The 18,945-nt window shown below is 43.2% G+C and overlaps 1 protein-coding gene across 2 annotated transcripts in view; it reads right to left on the bottom strand.

The window, feature by feature from the left end:
- Positions 1-849: 849 nt before the first annotated feature.
- Positions 850-18,945, bottom strand: part of cntn3b (contactin 3b) — a 40,062-nt gene continuing 21,966 nt past the window's right edge. For both annotated transcript variants that reach the window (XM_070903264.1, XM_070903265.1), the window contains exons 9-22: positions 17,215-17,344; positions 16,397-16,547; positions 13,744-13,871; positions 11,711-11,886; positions 9,107-9,224; positions 8,170-8,328; positions 7,891-8,040; positions 5,561-5,631; positions 4,937-5,171; positions 4,389-4,498; positions 2,843-3,029; positions 1,768-1,880; positions 1,511-1,676; positions 850-941 (exon numbers count right to left, since the gene is read on the bottom strand). In XM_070903264.1, the coding sequence (XP_070759365.1) occupies positions 850-941; positions 1,511-1,676; positions 1,768-1,880; positions 2,843-3,029; positions 4,389-4,498; positions 4,937-5,171; positions 5,561-5,631; positions 7,891-8,040; positions 8,170-8,328; positions 9,107-9,224; positions 11,711-11,886; positions 13,744-13,871; positions 16,397-16,547; positions 17,215-17,344 (1,986 nt within the window). The remainder of the gene's footprint in view (positions 942-1,510; positions 1,677-1,767; positions 1,881-2,842; positions 3,030-4,388; positions 4,499-4,936; positions 5,172-5,560; positions 5,632-7,890; positions 8,041-8,169; positions 8,329-9,106; positions 9,225-11,710; positions 11,887-13,743; positions 13,872-16,396; positions 16,548-17,214; positions 17,345-18,945) is intronic.

Raw genomic sequence — 18,945 nt, 5'->3', positions numbered from 1 at the left:
ACGTCTCTATTCTCTGCTATGTCGGCTTTTCTCGCTACACTAGAGAATGCAGAGTGTGATAGGCATTTATTATTTAGGAGCATGAGATAGAGAGCAAAATGCCAAGATCTATCACAGTATTGTAGAGAGGGCCTTAAGCTCAGGAGCCTGTGGCTCAGACCTTATATCATTCCAGTATGCAGAGATAAGTGGGTATGAGGCACAGTTGATCAATTTGCTGTGCATCTTTCATTTACAAAAGCCTGGTAAAAGCCTACAATGGATGTCTCTTTTGGCAATAGCTGCAAGAAATGTGACAAGTGTGGATATCAGTTGATGTTCTAAGATCATTGTTGAGACGATAAAATATGGATGCAACCAATGAATATAGGCTAATCACCTTCTGAGAAGTTGACCTATAGAAGAATAGTTGTTTTTTGCAAAATGTTGTTATATATAGGGTGAAAGAAACCATAAAGCAAGCTCTGTCATCTACTTTGGTATGGACTGTATGTGTAAAATGGGTTTTAAGGCAGTAGCATCTCCAAAGACACTAAGAAGATAAGTCATGTAGACATCAGAACTTCTAAAATGAAACCTAGAGCACGGTGGCACTTATGATGCTGGAGAAAAAATACAGAAAGATATCATGCACGCAAATCATCACGTCTCTGATGTGTGGTCCTTTTGAAAAGAAAGTGGCGTGGTCCCTTTAAGAGTTCGGCGCATTCCGGTCCTTTCCAGTCTTTCCAAGCCCTGCCACTGAAGCCCGGGCCTTGTGCCAGTCCAGTGGAGGGGTTTTACGTAGGACAAGGCTGACTGAAGGGATGGAGGGGGGAGGGAGGGCGCTCCGTAGGCTCTGATTAGACATCACCAGACAGAGCAGAGCAGTGCACTGATGAGGACTGCGGAGAGGTACAATGGGCTGAGGCGGATCGCTCCTGAACCCCGCGCTCCCATGCCTGTAACAAAAACCAGCAGAGCAGCTTGTGAAGAACCAGAAATATCCGCCCCCACCCCACCCCCGCCTAATCAAAAGAAGAAAAACCTGCACTCTGCTGTGCTATCCTCTAAATTTCTGACAAGTCATCATAAATCAAAAGCAAACTGAGATTTTTTTTTCTCCATATCTACATTATTACTGGCCTTCAACAGGAGAGGCTATTTAAGTGTCCTGAGAAGATATAAGTTCGTATCACATCAAAGAAGAGAGCGGGCAAACTGAGCCGCCTCACAATTTTGCACAGCAGTGGGATGGGAGCACAGGACTGCTTTATATGCTGCGGCGCTGTGCAGCCAGTCAACAAGGAATAATAACCCAATGGCAGAGATGGATGACACCGCGCACGCATTTCTAAAAAGGTCGCTTTTTCTCGCACGCGAAATAAGTCTATTACACATGGTTGGAAAGGGATGCAACCAAGCCAAATTAAATGTTGTCTCTGGATTATTGAATCCTCACTTAAGATTTATCCGTGGTCCAAAAAAAAAGGAAACGACACGAAGAAAGAGAGGACGTCTGTAAACTCACTTAATTTGTGGATGTGGATGGGTTCACTGCCCACACCTTCGCCGCCCTCGCTCGTGGCCTTGATCTGAATGAGATAGTTGTCGTTGACGGAGAGGCTGAGCTCCACGGTGGTTTTGTTGGTCAAGATGGTGTTGACGTCATTGTAGCGATGCCTCTTCAGCAGCACCTGAGGCAGGAGAGGGGCGACGCAGAACAATGAGCTAATGAATCCTTGATTCGGGAGATAAATCAGAGCTTCGCAGTGAATTGGGACCCACCAAATATCCAGTGACCTTTGACTCCGTCTCCATAGCTACAACAGGATCCCAGTGCAGCGTGAGCGTCGAGCCAATCATGGTCCATTGTATGTTGAGCGGAGCCCGATCTGGAGCTAGAAGAAGAGCCAGAGGTAAAGATCCACTACAGGAAATGCTAAAACAACTATTTCCTGTGGTTGCAATGCACTTATATAGAACCATTTACAATGGAGCGGCTGCTTTATACAGCAGCTCCACTTTGACAGATTTTGATGTCAAAAACGCTCATCTTGTCAGACTGAATAATGAATTGAGGCTGCAGTGGAGCACCCCTCACTTAATTAAGACAGAGTGAATTCAATGGTGGCCCTGAGAGCGCAACACACTGCACCTTAGAAAACATATAGATAAAACAAAAGGCAGATGACGAAAACATCTTCACCAAACACAGAAACACAGAAATCTAGCCGGGCACCTTTGTTGCATCTCTGTCTCCCTTGTTTCCTGTCATCTCTCCACTATCGCTATCTAATAAAGGCATAAAATGCCCCCCCCCCAAAAAAAGTTCAGTCTGGGCGTGTTTGTCACTATTTAATGTCCCCTGGAAACTCCTGTTGTTTGGTAAAATTGTAGCATCACACACTGTATCTTTCGGTAACTTTGCAGCCAATCTAATACATTAAAACGAGATATGGCCTGGGATCACGAACACGCTATGGCTACTTTTCACTTATAGTGAGCGGCTGTGGTCTGAAATCCCTAAATTTGAAGAACCTAGCTTGGGCAGCAGTTGTCTGGTTTAGCTTTAACATCACGTAACATCACCTGGCAATCATGCCCATTTTAAATACCTAAATCTAAGCTATTTTCCACCGACTGATCCCACTGATTTATCTTTTTTTCTTCTTCCTTTTTTGTCTTCTTTTCCTCCAAGGTAAATCGAAAGCGCTCTTGTCAGATTGAATTTTATGAGAACAACCAACGAAGCCGAAGAAATGCTACGCCTATCATGTTGAAGACAATACGACGTCATCCAGGAGGGGGGCTGACACGGCCATCTGGAAATTATTTCAGTGCCCCACGGGGACGGACTCACGTGCTTTCTTCGTCGTGCTGTTGATGGGCGCCGACTGTGGCCCGGGGCCGGCCGTGTTGAAAGCAGCCACAGAGAGGTAGTACACTGTGTTCGCTTTCAGCCCCGTGATGTTAACCAGTGTGTAGTTTCCAGATATGCGCACTTTGCCAACAGTGTCAGGCTTGGTGTCGTCTTCCCAGTACACGACCTGTTGGGCAAAAAAAAAAAAAAAAAAAAAAAAAAAAATTCATGGGCTCAAACAGCCAGATTCTAGTGGTGCATTTCACTGCATTATTGAAATTCATATTCCATCATGAAATCTGAAATGCTGTTTATATTAGAAGAGGGGAGGGTGGGGGCGATGATGAATAATACATTTTTCACTAGTGGAGTCTCAATTACGGATGCACATCCTCTCAACCATCCTCACCACATAAACAGGGCATTATAGGGTCATATGATAGCTGACCCAAGTCATGATTATTGCCTGCTTTGTTCATGAAAACAACCTCAGCTCTTACTTTTTCTTCCAAGGACACTGGATATTAAAAGTGAAGAGGTTATGGACAAATCTTACGAACATTTCAAAAATGCTTTATACCAACAAATCAAATCAACAAATCACCACTTTCTACAGCAAAGCAGGATTCTCCACTAAACAAGATGCAGAGTTTGCTTTCCTCCAGGCTATTAGCCTCCAGTTAATGGTGTAGGTGAAGTGATGTTTGATAAAGCAACCTGACTAATTTGCCGTTTGCTTTGGGTCATCTTCAATATTCATGTGTCTGGTATTAAGTGACATAAGAGTTAAGTCGATAAATGATTAAATTGAAATGTGAAGTCTGCCCCCTTGCTATTCCGTCGCCCATAAATTATTGTATTTCAAATGTGTTATCAATTAAAGCCATGTATGGTAAGCAGAAGAATTCAGTTTACAGTAATGTAATCTTTTGAGCAGCAATAATGATGATTACATTAAACTTAAGCTGGATTGCATTCGCAGTCCTAACAGCGTCTAATTAAAGGCTGAGCGCCGTATATGTGCAGTCCACAGCTCCACAATCCATACTGTTGGTGGCCTATTGAGATTCAGCTGCTTAAATCCACTTCAGGACCACGTTTGGAGAAATGAACTCTGTTCTAAAAGGACAATGTGGCCACTGCTATGGCAACTGGAGAGCTTTGTGCTGAGGGCCAGAGGTGACAGATATTGAAAGAGCACCAGGGGAGGAAAAAAAAAAAGAAAAAACAGCAAAGCCCTCTTTGCATTCTTGAAAGGATGAGGGATTTCTATTTTTTCTCTTGTGGGTTTGCTGTTTGGGCACCACAGTGTTGATGATTTCATGATATTATTACGCTTAAAACAAAGTACTTTGCAGAGACACATGAGAAGATGTAGCAGGATATTGTTAAGAAAGAAAGTTAAGAAAAAGAGAGATAAAACTGATTTCGAGAACAATTAAAGGATGGCCATGATATGATACACAAGCCGCAGGGAAAAGCTCAACTGTCATGTTATTTGAGTCAAAAAAAGCAAAGACAGATTTTGCAGAGAGTCGCAACATACCTCATATCCAAGCACTCTTTCAGGAACGGCAGGGAGAGCTTCCCAGATCACTTCAATTTGCACTGCAGACACACTTCTAGTCCTAACCCTCTTAGGAGCCACACTGGGGACTGCAGAAATAGAGCGCTGGTGAGAATCCCAGAGACTCATCCAACACCATCACACACACTAATAGCAATAAGAGGAAAGGCAGAGAATAGACCTGTAGTTTCGCTGAAAAGCTATTTCCCCCGCTCTCTTTTAATGGGATCTGTGACTGACATAAGGGAAGACTATCTGCCCAGCAAATTCAATTAACAGAATACCTCCCTGACAGCGCGGTGTGGTAAGTGTCTGCTAGGATTTCCTGTAATCTAGCCGCACAATAACTAATATCAAGTTGACATTCCCAGCTTGAGAGGGTGGGAAATAACAGCACTGGGGGGGGGGGGGGGGTGGGGGGGGGGGGGGGGGGACTCATTTCATCATTACTATTCAAGGTCATAGTTGTAAGGAGAGAGATTATAGCTTTTAAGCATCACTCTGCTGCCAGGCTGTGAAGTCTGTACCTTCCTCTGCCGAGTACACGGTGGCAATAGAGCTGAAGGGCCCCTCCCCTCGGTTGTTGTAAGCCCCCACTTTCACGTCAAAGGGCGAGAAGGGCGGGATGGTATCGTTGCGGAAGACGTAACGCGCCACGCCGGGGGTGGAGATAACCGCTCGCGTCCACGTGACCGTGCCCACGGGCCTGAAGGCGATGATGTAGCCGAAGCCCTCTCCGTTCTGCAGTTCCTCGGGAACAGGCTGGGAGCGAAACACAAAACTATAGTGATATTAAAACGCATACAGACAGAGAAACAGACAGGCCCATCTCTGCGCTGCGCCTCGACAAGGGCTTCCGTGATTAGACACAGCCCCCTTTCTTCGCCGGTACCGCCCAGAACACTCCACAATCACCTTTTGCCTTATCTTTTCCTCTTGCATGGCTATGTAATTATGGCTAAAGTGCAAGACTCTTCAGAGGAAGTGCTCTCTCTGTCCCTGCTTTTGGAGGGAGAAATGGCACTCGGAGGGTGAGCCGGAGGAGAGGTGTCTCGCTCTAATGTGGGTCATAAAATTGCTCCGTTCAATTCTGCACAATTAAGCAAAACCATTACTCGGCCATGGAGAGTAAAATGTGACAGATGACTTACCTCCCATGTTATCACTAATTCAGACTTTGTGCCGCCTCCACCTCCGACATCAGTGGGAGCTGTATCAGGAACTGAGGAGTAAAGCCCAGAGGGGAGCAATTAGAACGCAGTTTACAAAGCCCAACGACAAGCCTAAACTCTACTTGTAGTCTCATGACAAGGCTGCCTGCTGGAGACCGTCTTCTATTTTCCACCCCACAAATCCCTCACTCTGCGCAAACACACACATCTCAGAGAATAGTGAATTACTGATATTGCCCAAATGTCATCATGCATGAACACCAAGCCAAGATCTGTAGTATTTTGCAAATGACATTCGACACAACCCACTCCATTCCTATTCCCACTCAGCTGTTTGTGCACTGCAGGGTGAAGGCAAAGCTGAGAGTGTAGGTGGGGGAGCACTCTTGCACGTCCTTATAGTATCCTTTAGTAAGTTGAGCATCACATTTAATGTGTCATATCAACGAATGGTGATGCAGCAAGACATATATGGTCTGTCTGTTAGGGTTGAATGTGCGGAAGTGAGATCCCAGTACTTCCTGTGAATTCTCGCCAAACTGTCCCCCAGTTTCCTGGGAAAAACACCTGGGGGAACCTGGATTTTGAGGGTGTGTGGCTGTGTATTCATTAATTGAAGACTACGCACTGAAACAGAGACGCCTGACTGAATACTGATTCAGGTAAAACATCAGTTTTAGTGTTGCTTGATCTTAGTGCAGCCTTTGACACTGTGGACTATAAAATACTTCTTGACAGACTGGAAAAGAGGGTGGGATTATCTCGAAAGCAGAGGCTATGCTGTGTCCACTAGTGACCAGAAATCTGAGCGGGTCACTATGACGTGGAGTCCCCCAGGGTTCGATTCTTGGGCCACTATAATTCAACCTGCACATGCTCCCCCTGGGCCAACTCATACATGACAATAGCGTTGCTTATCACAGCTAAGCTGACAACACTCATATTTACTTAGCTCTCTCGCCAAGTGACTATGGTCCCTTAGGCTCTCTCTATCAATGCTTAGAGCAAGAAAATAGCTGGATGCAATTAAATATCCTTCAATTAAATAAAGACAAGACAGAAATCATTGTATTTGGCAACAAGGAGGGACAAATGAAAGTTATTGCTCAGCTTGATTCCAGAGCTATAAAGACGAAAACGAAATCTTGGTGTTTTAATAGACTCAGATCTGACCTTCAGCAGCCACATCAAGGCGATAGCTAAATCAACATTTTATCATCTGAAACAAAGAGCCAAAATTAGGGGTCTCATGTCAAGACATTATTTAGACAAACTCATCCATGCCAGAGTTCTTACAAGAACCAAGAAAACCGAGGACGTTACTCCTGTTCTTAAATCTTTACACTGGCTTCCAGTTTCTCATAGAATAGATTTTAAAGCTCTGTTGTTAGTTTACAAATCACTCAATGATAGCCAAAATACATCTCCGATCTTCTTGAAGAATACGAACCCAGAAGGACTCTTAGATCTTTAGGAAGCTGTCCTGTACCTCGATTCAGAACCAATGTATGGCACTTTGAGTTGCCTCTGTGTTTGAAATGGGCTATATAAATAAAAAACTCACTAACACTAGCGCATTATTATCGTAGCTACATTCTGACCTTGAAATGCCAGTAGTACCATAACATGACTAACTAAATATTATTATTTATCATTCCAGGGCTGCTAACTCAACTCAAACTCTGTCTCATGCTCTCACACTGCCCTAACAAATACCAAACACCAAATAAGAGGAAGCGACAAAGCAGCTCCTTGATGAACAATATATTTATAAAAGTTATATAAGCAACCTCTGCACATAAGGCAACATCGTCCGGCTTTACTCCACATCTCAGCGCTGAGATTGGTCTACAAACATCACAAGGGAAGGAAAAAAAAGCAATCATTTTCATGGCTTTCGTTGATACAAAACCTGTATGTTGAGTTTTACTTCTTTTACTTTTCTCTACAATTTCACATATATTACAGTTTACAGTGAAATGTCAATAAAAATGCTGTTTTACCGATAATGTTGATCACATGTCACTGAATATAATCCAAATGTATCAAGTCCAGACGACCAGACACTTGGCAGTGGGTTTTTTCCACTTCAAAGATACTATAAAGGAATTGTTGCTCTACTACCATGTAAACTAACATTTATACATGAAAAACATTTGGTTAAAATATAATCTTATTTATGGCGAGAAATCCCGGGAAGTGTGTGACATATTTCCATTAAGTAATCATTTTAAAATCACGGTAAATCCTTTAACACTATTGTCTATGTGTAAGTGTGTGTGCGCAGTGAAGTGTTTAGTTTCACATACTGGCATCCTCTGTCCTGGTCTTGGCTGAGGGTGGGCTGGGCTCTCCCAGGCCTACAGTATTGCGGGCCACCACCCTGAACTCGTACTCCACCCACGCGTTCAGACCCACCACTGTGGCCGTCAGCATGTTACCGTTGACCACCTCCGGCACTGCAAGGTGGAAATTAGTTCTTTAGAAAATCAGGCTGTTGCACAACTGGACTCAAACTGAATGACAAATTAATGAAAACCCGCGTGAGAACCCGGATAAAGGGGTACAGGAGGAGTGTTTCATGGTACCTGTGTCCACTGCCTGCCAGCCCACAGTAAAAGGCGTCCGGCCCTGAATGATGTAGCCGGTGATGGGGCTGCCGTTATCCCTTCCGGGAGTCCAGGAAAGCTGGGCAGTGCTGTCTGTGATCTCCTCCACTGCTACCTTGTCCGGAGGACCTGGCGGACCTAAATCAATCAGACAAAGAGAAGGGTGAACCTAAGGTGATCACACATTCTAAGAAGTCTCCCCTCATCAGATCTCTGCTCCGTTCTTACATATCAAGGCCACCGTGCTCCCTTTAATTAAGGGCTACGTCCTTGGTGCGTGGATGTAGGGACTTTTCATCCACTGTGTGTTGTGCAGGGCTACGAAGTGATTACTGAACATGGGAGCGCCAGCAGCAAGAAGAGACACTGGATGGGATCATTTGTGAGGAAAGGAAAGAGGGGCTACATGGGACACTAGCGAGAGGAATAAAAGATAGAGAAAAGCAAGTCTTTGTGACTGTTACACGCTCTGGCCTTACCATGTTGCTGTTGTTTGCTCTGCTGCTCAATTATTCAAATGCTTTCCATGATATTTTGCAGATGTGTAAATGAGCCAATTATAGTCATTTTCTGTGATAAACATTGCCTTCTCGAAGCACCTGGGACAGCTATTACTGTTTGTTAGGGGCATGAATGCCAATGTAAATCACCGGAGCACAGTGAGCCAGATACACCGAGCACATATCAACGAAGCTACCTCAGCTGGGCCTGAAGTCACACATGCCAGATAGTGACATAACTCCATTTTTGCTTTGCTGCACTATATTACTGTATACTTACAGTGATTTCTCTCATCTTTCTCAGTCAAACTTCTTTCTCCTTGAATACTTAAATATAGTAAATAGTATATATATAGTAATATATTAGGGTATTCAAACATTAGAAACAAGCTCTTAAAATCCATTGGTTCTCTTACCTTTGACAACCAAGATGGCAGAGGTGGACAGGCTCTCCACATCCGTGTCAATAACGCAGACATATTTCCCTCCATGGTTCAGCTGGATGTTACGAATCATCAGATCACCTGATATACTCTAGATGGGAATATGTTTGTTGAAAGTAAAGTAAGAGATGCAGTGTTATTTCATCACTCAGGTTTTGGCTATGGGAGGTTTGAAACGTTTATAATGCTTTGCACAATCACATTGTCTCCAAGCCACTGATTTTTTTCATCTCTTCAAACACCAACAACAGACATGGCAGATGTACTCTGCACAAATAATGCTATTGGCTGCCCTTCAGGCGGTACCCAACCAACCAGCCCCCCCCCCACAACAAACAGCCACCAGCTATACACAGGATACACAAAACAAACATAGTCTAGTTAATTGGCAAGACAATCCTAATTATTCTGTAATTACATAAGCTCAAGCAAGATATGAGTATAACTCCCAGTGTAAAGAGCAAATATTATTTTACATAAGCTGGATGCATGTGGTGGTGGCCGTGAGGGAACAAAACATCAACACACTTTGAATCAACTTTCTCATCTGTAAAAGCAGTAATATTTGTGGCAGCTTGAAGGAAATGTTTTAACGGATAAGGCTGGTGTTTTCTGTATTTTCCTTTTTGTCAACAATTCCCATGAAAAGACCAAAACCAACAATCGTCTATCTCTCAGTTCTTAACATCTTACCCTACCCTATCTGTAGTACTCAGCTTCTACTGAAGACGCAAATGTACATTTTAAAAAACAAATAAACACTGCATACAGTTACATTTTTTAAAAAGGCTAAATGTCCTGTAACGCCTGTGGCCTGTAGAGTTTAGCAAACGTCACTAAAACAGGAATAAATAGTTCATTTGTTGGGGACTATTTTTAGTCGCGGATGACTATACATTTGGTGCCCTCGTGTCTACTCTACTATCTACAACAGCAGTGTATGTAGGATTGACTCAATATTAACTACAAGTGCCCATCTTCATGGAATGAAGGAGCAGATCACCCAGTGTGGCTCATTGATGCTTCTTTTATAGTTTCTGGACAACGATGGAGCTATATAAGGCTTTGGATACAAAGACAGAACATGTTATAGCCCCTCTACAGTGTTGTAGTAACACATTTAAGACACTATTACTCTGTTCTCATTCTGATTGTGCATGGGAATCCACCTTCTGAGAGTCACCTCTTGAAGGGGCCTGTCACAAAGCATGTCAGCCTGTGAAATGTAGTGTGCTGCTTTAGAAAGGAGTCACCTGAGGGGCGAGTCGGGTAAGACTCGCTGCAGTCATAGCAGATTTCATCACACCCAGCGGCTACTGATCATAGCTCCACTCCGCAGCAACTGGACAAAACCCCCCCCCCATACATCTCCAACTTTCCACAGCACCTGACAAAGCAAAGCCGACCCGAATGGCACTTCTTCGCGGCCACAGGCTAAAGAGGCCACCTCTCCTGCTCTCTTTTCTCTTTTTCCCCTTCCTTTCATCTCCTCTCCTTTCGCCTGACAGTTTTTCTTTTTTAGTTTTTTTTTTTACACGCAGCTTTGCCATGTCTAATTCTCTCTCCAATGTCAGCCGCCACCTGGACGACCTGAGAGCTCGCGACCGAGAGCAAGGCGTCCTGCCTTGGCAGGAAAGGAAGTGATGAGGCAGATTTGCTTTAATTATGTTAATGAATTCATCAGAAGCTGTTGAGCAGGGGGGCGGTAATCTCTCTGGACAGGGGAAACCGATTCTGTGAAAACTATATCTCATTATATGCCTGTGCACAGTTCAATGTCATTAGTAACCGACAATATGAATTTGGCATGTCCACAACACGTGAGCGGCAGTGATCGGACTGCTGACCTTGGATGATAAATGACAGTATGAAGAGCAAAAAAAAAGTGTGCAAAGTGATTTCATGCTGACAATCTCTGAACAATTCATCCAAAGGAACAAATATTCAACAAAGAGTCGTCACATATTATTATTTCAGAGCATAAGGATTTCAAATGAACATTTACTTGTGCCAGGCCTGCCCTTGGTGAATGCCAGCCAGCTCATTACTTAATTATTTCGGGGCTCAAGATTCATAAATAGGTATGCAAATTCAATTATGGCAGAGGGAGACGATAAGAAAATGTTCTCCCTTGAGGTAAGGGAATTAGAAGTTGAAGGGATGAAAAATATAAAGACTTTATTAATGAAGACCCTCTGCATGACTGAAATGGCATTTCACCCATAGATCTTTAGAAGTGGAACACATGGCAGCTCACACGGCCAATTCAAAAGGTAAGGATCCCGATTACTGACCTGATAGTGCCATTCATTGAAGCTTTAACGGCGAATGAATGAAAGAATGTAACTGATTCTCAACAGATGTCTCTATCTTTTTGATATTCCATCCACCGCTGACCACTGGGAAACTCAACTCAAATGGATAAGCCTTGGCATAAATTTCTCCGCCTGGGTATTATTGGTGTCTAAAAAGCCCTCAGCAGGGCAGTGGAGCATACCCTTGCACATCACACAGTATGTCCCAATTAATCCCAGAATAGCCAGAAAGTAGCTGAGTTTAATGCTTGAGATGACTCACCCCACCCACTCTTTCGAAATGATCGCTGTCTCGCTGGAAGTCGATGAGCTGGCCGTTGAATGCCCACGAGAAAGAGACATCCAGAGCTGGATCGCAGGCAATCTGGCAGGGTAACACGATGCTCTCGCCAACAATAATCTCCATGTTAGTAGGCCTCATGGTGATTCTGGTGGGCTCTGGCCAGACAACAGATGACAGCGTAGCATGTTAATATCTCTGCCACGGGAACCTTTAACACCACAGTGACCCCCACAACTGCCATCGCACTTCAATTCACGGCTAAATCAAGTCACCATCATTAAATTACCCATGGATGTGTGCTTTTCCTGTTTTTAATAAGCACTTAAATTCCGAGCCTGTCCATTAGCAACATTTAATGACATCTCAGGTCCGCACTTTATGTTCCAGAATCAATTTGGAAGAAAATGTTTGAAACAGGATTACAGAGACGGAAGCACATTCCCACTGGTGACTGTAGCGGATTGGAGGCCTCAGAGTATGTTGAGGAAAGGTCAGAATAATTAAATTCTATGACATTAAATGGTTTAGCTGTCAGCGTATGAGAAGAACAGAACCTAATGAGAAAAATAAATCAGGTGGCTACACACACAAACAGATTAAACTAGAGGACTACATGCACGTGTTATGTCACTGCATTCATAAATAATGACCTTTAACTAAATCCAGGATAATATTTTGTTGCTTACTTCGCTGCTATTTTGCATAAAGTATACCGGTCATAACAACTTGAAAATGACATTGGTTGTCAAAATTACACATGCAATATAACTTGAATATAAATGAGGGTGTTCTCAAGCCATAGATTGAAGAAATGGTCAACCAATATTTCGGAAGAACTGAAGGGAAATTGACCATTTGCTAAAACCCGCCCCTTGATAAGCAATTGTCCGCTCTGAGTATCTGAGTATCATCTGCATAACAGTGATGTCCCACGCTTTGAAAGCGTCTGAAGGAATGATCCAGAGGAAGCATGCACAATGAGAAGTGGACTGGACCCCTGAGGGAGTCCACACAGCAGGGGAGCCGAGGAGGACGCGATTGCTGATACAAACATTAAAATGTCTGTTTGTCAATCAGAATGAAACAAGTTTAAAGCATTTTTTTGTTATTATACACTACTTTAATACTAGGGCTGACAGGCTCTTCCTTGCATTACAAAAACAATGCTGCTCCTCTATTTTCATGCCATCTACATGTTAACTGCTGACGATGCTGCCTTTTTACTTAGACCTGTAAACTTTAGCCTCAGTCTTATTTGCAATTTTGGAGCACTGAACTAGCATGATATCATGTATGTAGCCATCAAGTTCGGGAAAGTCTTGGAAATACATTTATTTGTTTTCTTGCCAAGAGTTAGATTGCAAGATCGATACCACTCTCATGCCTGTATGCAAAATTTCAGGAAAACAGCTAGCCTGGCTCCAAGAGTAACGTTACCAGTCATTGAAATAGTCAGGCACATAACCCCTCCTGTATAACAGCAAGCTATTTGTCATTTTTACGCTTTGATTTTCATTTTGATTAAACAAACAGGACACAACGTGTTCATTCACGAGCTTTGTGGGCGCTGGTAGGTAAGTCCGCCGGCTACTGGAAATAGCTTCATATTTCGAGCACAGACATGAGCGTGGTGTCGATCTTCTCATCTAACTCTCAGCAAGAGAGCAAGCCTATTTCCCAAAATATCTGGAAAGTCTGAAAAGCTGGAAACAGTGAGAAGTCAGACCTTTAATGTTAGTTAGCAGGCCTAGCTCCAGCTGATAAAAACTGCCAACGAGAGCTGTCCTTCCAGCTGTCACAGTTGACGGTTGCAGATAGGAATGAGAAGGCGCTTTTGTCTTCTTCTGTTTGAAATCAAGAGCCCATTGTTTCCGAAGTTACCGTGGATCTTGAGAGGCAGATCTGCCACTGTTGTCATTGTATAACTGTATATACGCAGTGCCTGAATAGAAAGCTTAACAGGCATAATATTAACAAAGGAGGGCCGGGTATAGTGAATGGTCAGGACTCACCCGTGATGAGAAGCCTCCCAGTTGTGCTTGCCGTCCCAAACTGATTCTTAGCGACGCAGGTGTAGCTGGCTGCATCCCGTCTGGTCACATTGGCGATCTTTAACGTCCCATTGGGAAGCAAAGTAATCCTGAGGGAAGCAGAACAGCGTTTCACTGTATTGACTGAGGTGGAGATACAGTTGGACTGAAGTGCTGAGCTTTGTATTGCATGCATCGTCTGTGGTCATTATTTTGGGACGGTATTCAATGTCTTCACGTGTGACCGTTTATTCATTTTAGTCTCCATGTAGTAAGTTTCCACTGAGTGGTATTCTTGTCAAAATGGAAAAGCCTCTGAAGCGCTTTGAAACTCATGGCACTTTAAAGCTTTAAGGCATTCTTTGAGGTGGGTTAGCAGCAGGCAGGGTGACCTAGCACCCTGACTCAGTGGTGGGCTAAACTATGGGGACACATTTCTAAATGAAGAAATATTTTACAAACAGCAACACTGAATAACTCAATGAATAAATAAAATGTGCTTTACAGGCATTATGTTGCTAAGGTCAGTGAGGAAACTCGATCACGCTGGGAGGTCACCGACTGGCTGGATATTTAATAAAAGCCCAATATATCTCTGTAAAAGATATCATACAGTGCTACATAAGCACTAAGTACTGCCCCCACAAATAAATAACCAGCAAGAGGTATTCAAGACAATTCATCAAAACACGTTAAAAGAAATAAACATACATAAGTGATTAAAGATTAAAACATGTGAGTTGAATTAAGTTGAACTGAATTAAAACAAATACCATGTATTGCATTGTCACTTTCACAATATCAGTATATTATATCAATAACAATGTAATGTCATTTCAGTGTCATTTGTGTCAACAGATCTAAAAGATCTAAAGCAGCATCAGACCTGAAGCGAGACTATCTAACTCTTGCCAGGCAGCAGCTTCTCCGGCCAATGACAATTATGAGATAATGCTGAATGCTAAAACCTACTGCAGCAGTAACACAAATGGAGAAGAGTCATAAAGTTATTGGAGGGGCTCAGTAATGTCCGTTACATAGCAACATCTTCCTAAACGCTGCTAACGTTAGCCCAAGCTACTGGTCATATCAGAGTTTTATTGCTAATGAATCAAACTTTTCGTTTTAATTGCCCGGGTTTTGGACTAAGCTATCTGCTTCTTAGAGCTCTGCCTCCACCCCCACCGCAATGAAGGCAAATAGAAATGTCATGTAGTGCTCAACTACATCGAAAAATGAACAGCAATGTATCTTTCTAGAAACAATGTTTGTATAAATCGCATACTTGACTTTGCAGTTGTTATTGGAGCCACTTTCTACCAAAGAAATAGTCCCTATACTTACAGTGTGCTGTGTAGATAACCCAGAGTAACAGGGACAGCGGGGTGGAGGCAGACTCATCAGAGATGGACATCTCAAAACCTGGCTAAATTAACCTAAAACTATCTGCATGGCCTGGCACCACGAGGGGTAATTGTGAAAATATGTTTTGCATCATTTAGTGACAAAATGTGTACGCAATTCATTTTCCAAACACCGCTCCCATTTGCAGCATGACTGCATATATGACAAAACATCTCCCGCCCAGTGTCTGCATACATCCAGTGTTGTGCACCTTGACTATGCGGGCTACACAAACAGTGTGCTAAATGTCAGTCAGCTGGGGAATTTTAACCAGTTTTCTGCAGCTCCCGATGCAGCTCTCAATCTTCAGACAACTAAGGAGCCCTGGTGCTGTTTTGACAAGATGCTTTGCTCATATTGTTCTCTTTCAGACCTTTTGAATAAGCAGCAAGTTAAGCATTTCTTCAGTGCGCTGGGATGCCTGTGTTTGAGTTGTTCTTATTCAGTCCGTTGTGTATGTGTTTGTGTGTGTGTGTGTGTGTGCTAAGAATTCTCAATGTGCACGCGCCGACTTGCAGCAGGGTTTAGTGACCGTCTAAGCTTTCCTTCTCCCTCCAATCGGGATGATGGAAAAGTCTGTGGATGGATTACTCAAATGTGTCATTTCTTGCCTCTGATTTGCTTTTGGATTTCTCCACCTTTTTAATTGGTTCTTTAGCATTGTGTGAAATCTTTTCAGTAGCTCAAATTCAGCTCCTGGTGTATTCAATAAGAAATCAGACAGAGAAGGACAACAAACTAAATTAAGCACCACTTTATGCCGCTTAAAGTGGTGCTTGAAGTTGGCTCATTGTAAGCGTCACATCTGCGTGTGGATGTCTCTGCTCTCAAAGGCTTTTGTCTTTGCAGCTTTGGTGATTGCATGAATAAAACTCTATTTGTATGTCACGATAAAGTACAGCACTCTTTCCTCAGATAATTACGGGTGCAACAGCTACAGTTTTACTTTTCATTCCCCTGTCTAAAGGCAGACAGTTACATATTTCAAGAATGCAGTGTTGATACGGCCAGCTAGCATCATCATCCCTCACACCAAGCTATTTGCACATGAGGATGCACACAGTCTATTAGCCATGTGCAATTTTCCTGGTGGGTGCCCTGCTCTCGTTCTCCTCATTAGCCTTTTCTTCTATGCACCTGCACAAATGCCAAATACACTATCCAAACAAGTCGGCTTGCATTGAATGCGAATAAAAGCTTCGAGGAATATGCACTTGGACTTTTATCCTACCTTTCAGTTCTCTGCAGGATCTCATTCCCTTTCTTCCACAGGCTAATTGCTGGGGGCGAGGCTTGAGGCTTGCATTCAAGAGTGACTTCGCTGCCTGAGCGAGCTTTTAGCAAGGCCCTTAATGGACTTTTGGAGAAACTGGGAGGTGAAGCTGTGTGGGGAGCAGAGAAAAGGTGTGAGATTAAAAAATAAAGGCAACCTGAACCTTTGCAGATCAGCCGTGCTGTATTGAGATCGACTCTCCGTCAGCTTTCAGTGAGCGCAGGCTCGAAATCTCAGCATGAACTCAGCAGAAATGCTGAAGCTCAAGGCTATGGACCCACCTGCCACATCACCTTTCAACCGCGCACACGCACACACATAAAATCCATCCTCACCAAGCCTCCAACCTGCACAGGTTTCAGACGTTGCCCGCACTCATCACATTCTTTCAGCCATCATTTGGACCCCCAAGTGTCGTCACATGTATCAAGGCAGAATTAAATGTCTCATCGAGCCAGTCAGATGGAAGCCATCAAAGCTTTGCAAATAAATCAATACCCAATCTACATGAGAAAGCATGCACAATGCCACAAAGCAATGCGTTTGTAGTATCCAAATCAATATGATGAAACGACTGAAAGTAAAATGGGACACTCCATCTGATTCATATTTTTGCTGGCAGAGCCCATAGTGACATCAAATGAGTCTGCAGACTGATTGCTGAGGAGAGCTATAAGCTGGTGGGTTGTTTTTTTTGTTTTTTTTTTATCTCAGGAGATGATCAAATGCACACACAGATAAGCAGGATAAAAGCAGAGCAAGGGATGCAATCTTACCTAACACCATTAGTTGGGCACTGGAATAAATAATGCCATGTTTGTTTTCAGCCACACACTGATACATCCCGGAATCCGACAGGTTTAACTCAGCTATAGAAAGGGCCCCGTTTTCGATTTGTACCCGGCCCTGGGAGGGAAACAGAGAAACAGTTCTGCATATCCTTTGCAAAGCCATGTCTATTACGTCCAAAAGCACAACAGCAATTACTGGTGCACCATGAAGGGAGGAGGACAGCAGGAGAGGAGAAAGATAAAAAACCAAACAAAAAAAACCCCAAAACAACCTAAAGAGCCTTGTGGCATTCTACGTATGTTCGGCTTGTAATGGGGGAGGAGATGAGGAGGCAGAGGCGAAAACTGCTAACCTGCATCTTAGATACACAGAGAAGAAGCAATGCTGACAACAGCACCAGCAGCATATTAAAAAGCCATTTATTTTCTGTGGCTGTTCAATTGGAAAAACTATGATGACAGCTCAGATGATGACTTGGAGTGATTTTTAACCCGATGAGCTAGTCAGAGATCCTCAATGCTGCAGGGGGAGTGGCTTCTTACAGTGATATCTATTATAGATGCATAAAGAAAGCTGGGGCTTAGTAATTAGAACATATTAGTGAGGCACAAAGACACTTTAGCACATAAACACTGCTGACCTCCAGAGTGAAGCAAATCAAACTTGTATTTGTGGCATGTTTCTACAGGTGATTACATTCTTGCACTTTTTGGCTTCCTTTGCTGATTTAAAGGGGCACTCCACCGCTTTTACACATATTGGCATTTTTAGCAGCCATTGGGGGGGGGGGGGGGGGGGGGGGTGAAAACAGTTGTACAATGTCCTCTGTGGATCTGAAGGGAGTTTGGTCAAGTTTTTGAAAACCCTGAGGGTGTCATCTGTGGCAAAAAAGAGTATGAAACCTGTGGGCATCTACCAGCGTCATGAAAAGATGATGTTGGTTGACCCATAGTAATGAGTGTGTTCAGATGACAAATTTGACTGCTGGACAATGTGTGGTTACCCCCCCCCCCCCCCCGCCCAAAAAAAACTTGTCAAAGCTACAAGTTATAGCAGTAGCTAGCAAGTCCTCGCTCGCAAAAAGTGATTTAAAAATGAATGCATATTAAGTATACATTCTGATTTGATAGTCAAATTTCTCACAAAGCGACCAAAAGCATCATTTCATCTGGTAGATACCCACAGGTTTCATATTCTAAACCTCCAGTTTTTAGAAGGGTAGAATAGGTATAATGTGAATGTTTATTAATACCAGGTGCAAAAGCAAAGGCCCGTGGATCAGATATCATTATCCAGATAATGATGCAGACAGCAAAGGCACAGGATGCCTGTGCTTTTCAAAAGAAAAAATCCGTCTGCAACATTATGAACTTCAAACTGAGATGAGATCATTGGCCCAGCTCGACATAGACACCGGTTTGATCAAGAAGCAGTGACTCTCGGTAACTGTGTGATTTCTTGAGAGCCAAGAACCTTGGTGTTACATATTGATCGTACCCTCTCTTTTGATCAGTGCGTTAGAGACTTAAAAAGCTAAAATTAGATGTCTTCTGTCCTTGGATGATGCAGAGATCCTAATGCACACCTTTGTTGCATCCTGGCTTGATTGTTGTAACGTTCAAAATACTGCAGCGAGAAATCTTAACTAAAATGAGAACATTTGACCATATCACACCAATTATAGCTTTCCTTCATTGGCTCCCTATCCATGTCAG

The sequence above is a fragment of the Enoplosus armatus genome, chromosome 3, assembly GCF_043641665.1.
Source record: "Enoplosus armatus isolate fEnoArm2 chromosome 3, fEnoArm2.hap1, whole genome shotgun sequence".
NCBI lineage: Eukaryota > Metazoa > Chordata > Actinopteri > Centrarchiformes > Enoplosidae > Enoplosus > Enoplosus armatus.
This window is presented reverse-complemented; position numbering and strand designations above follow the sequence as displayed.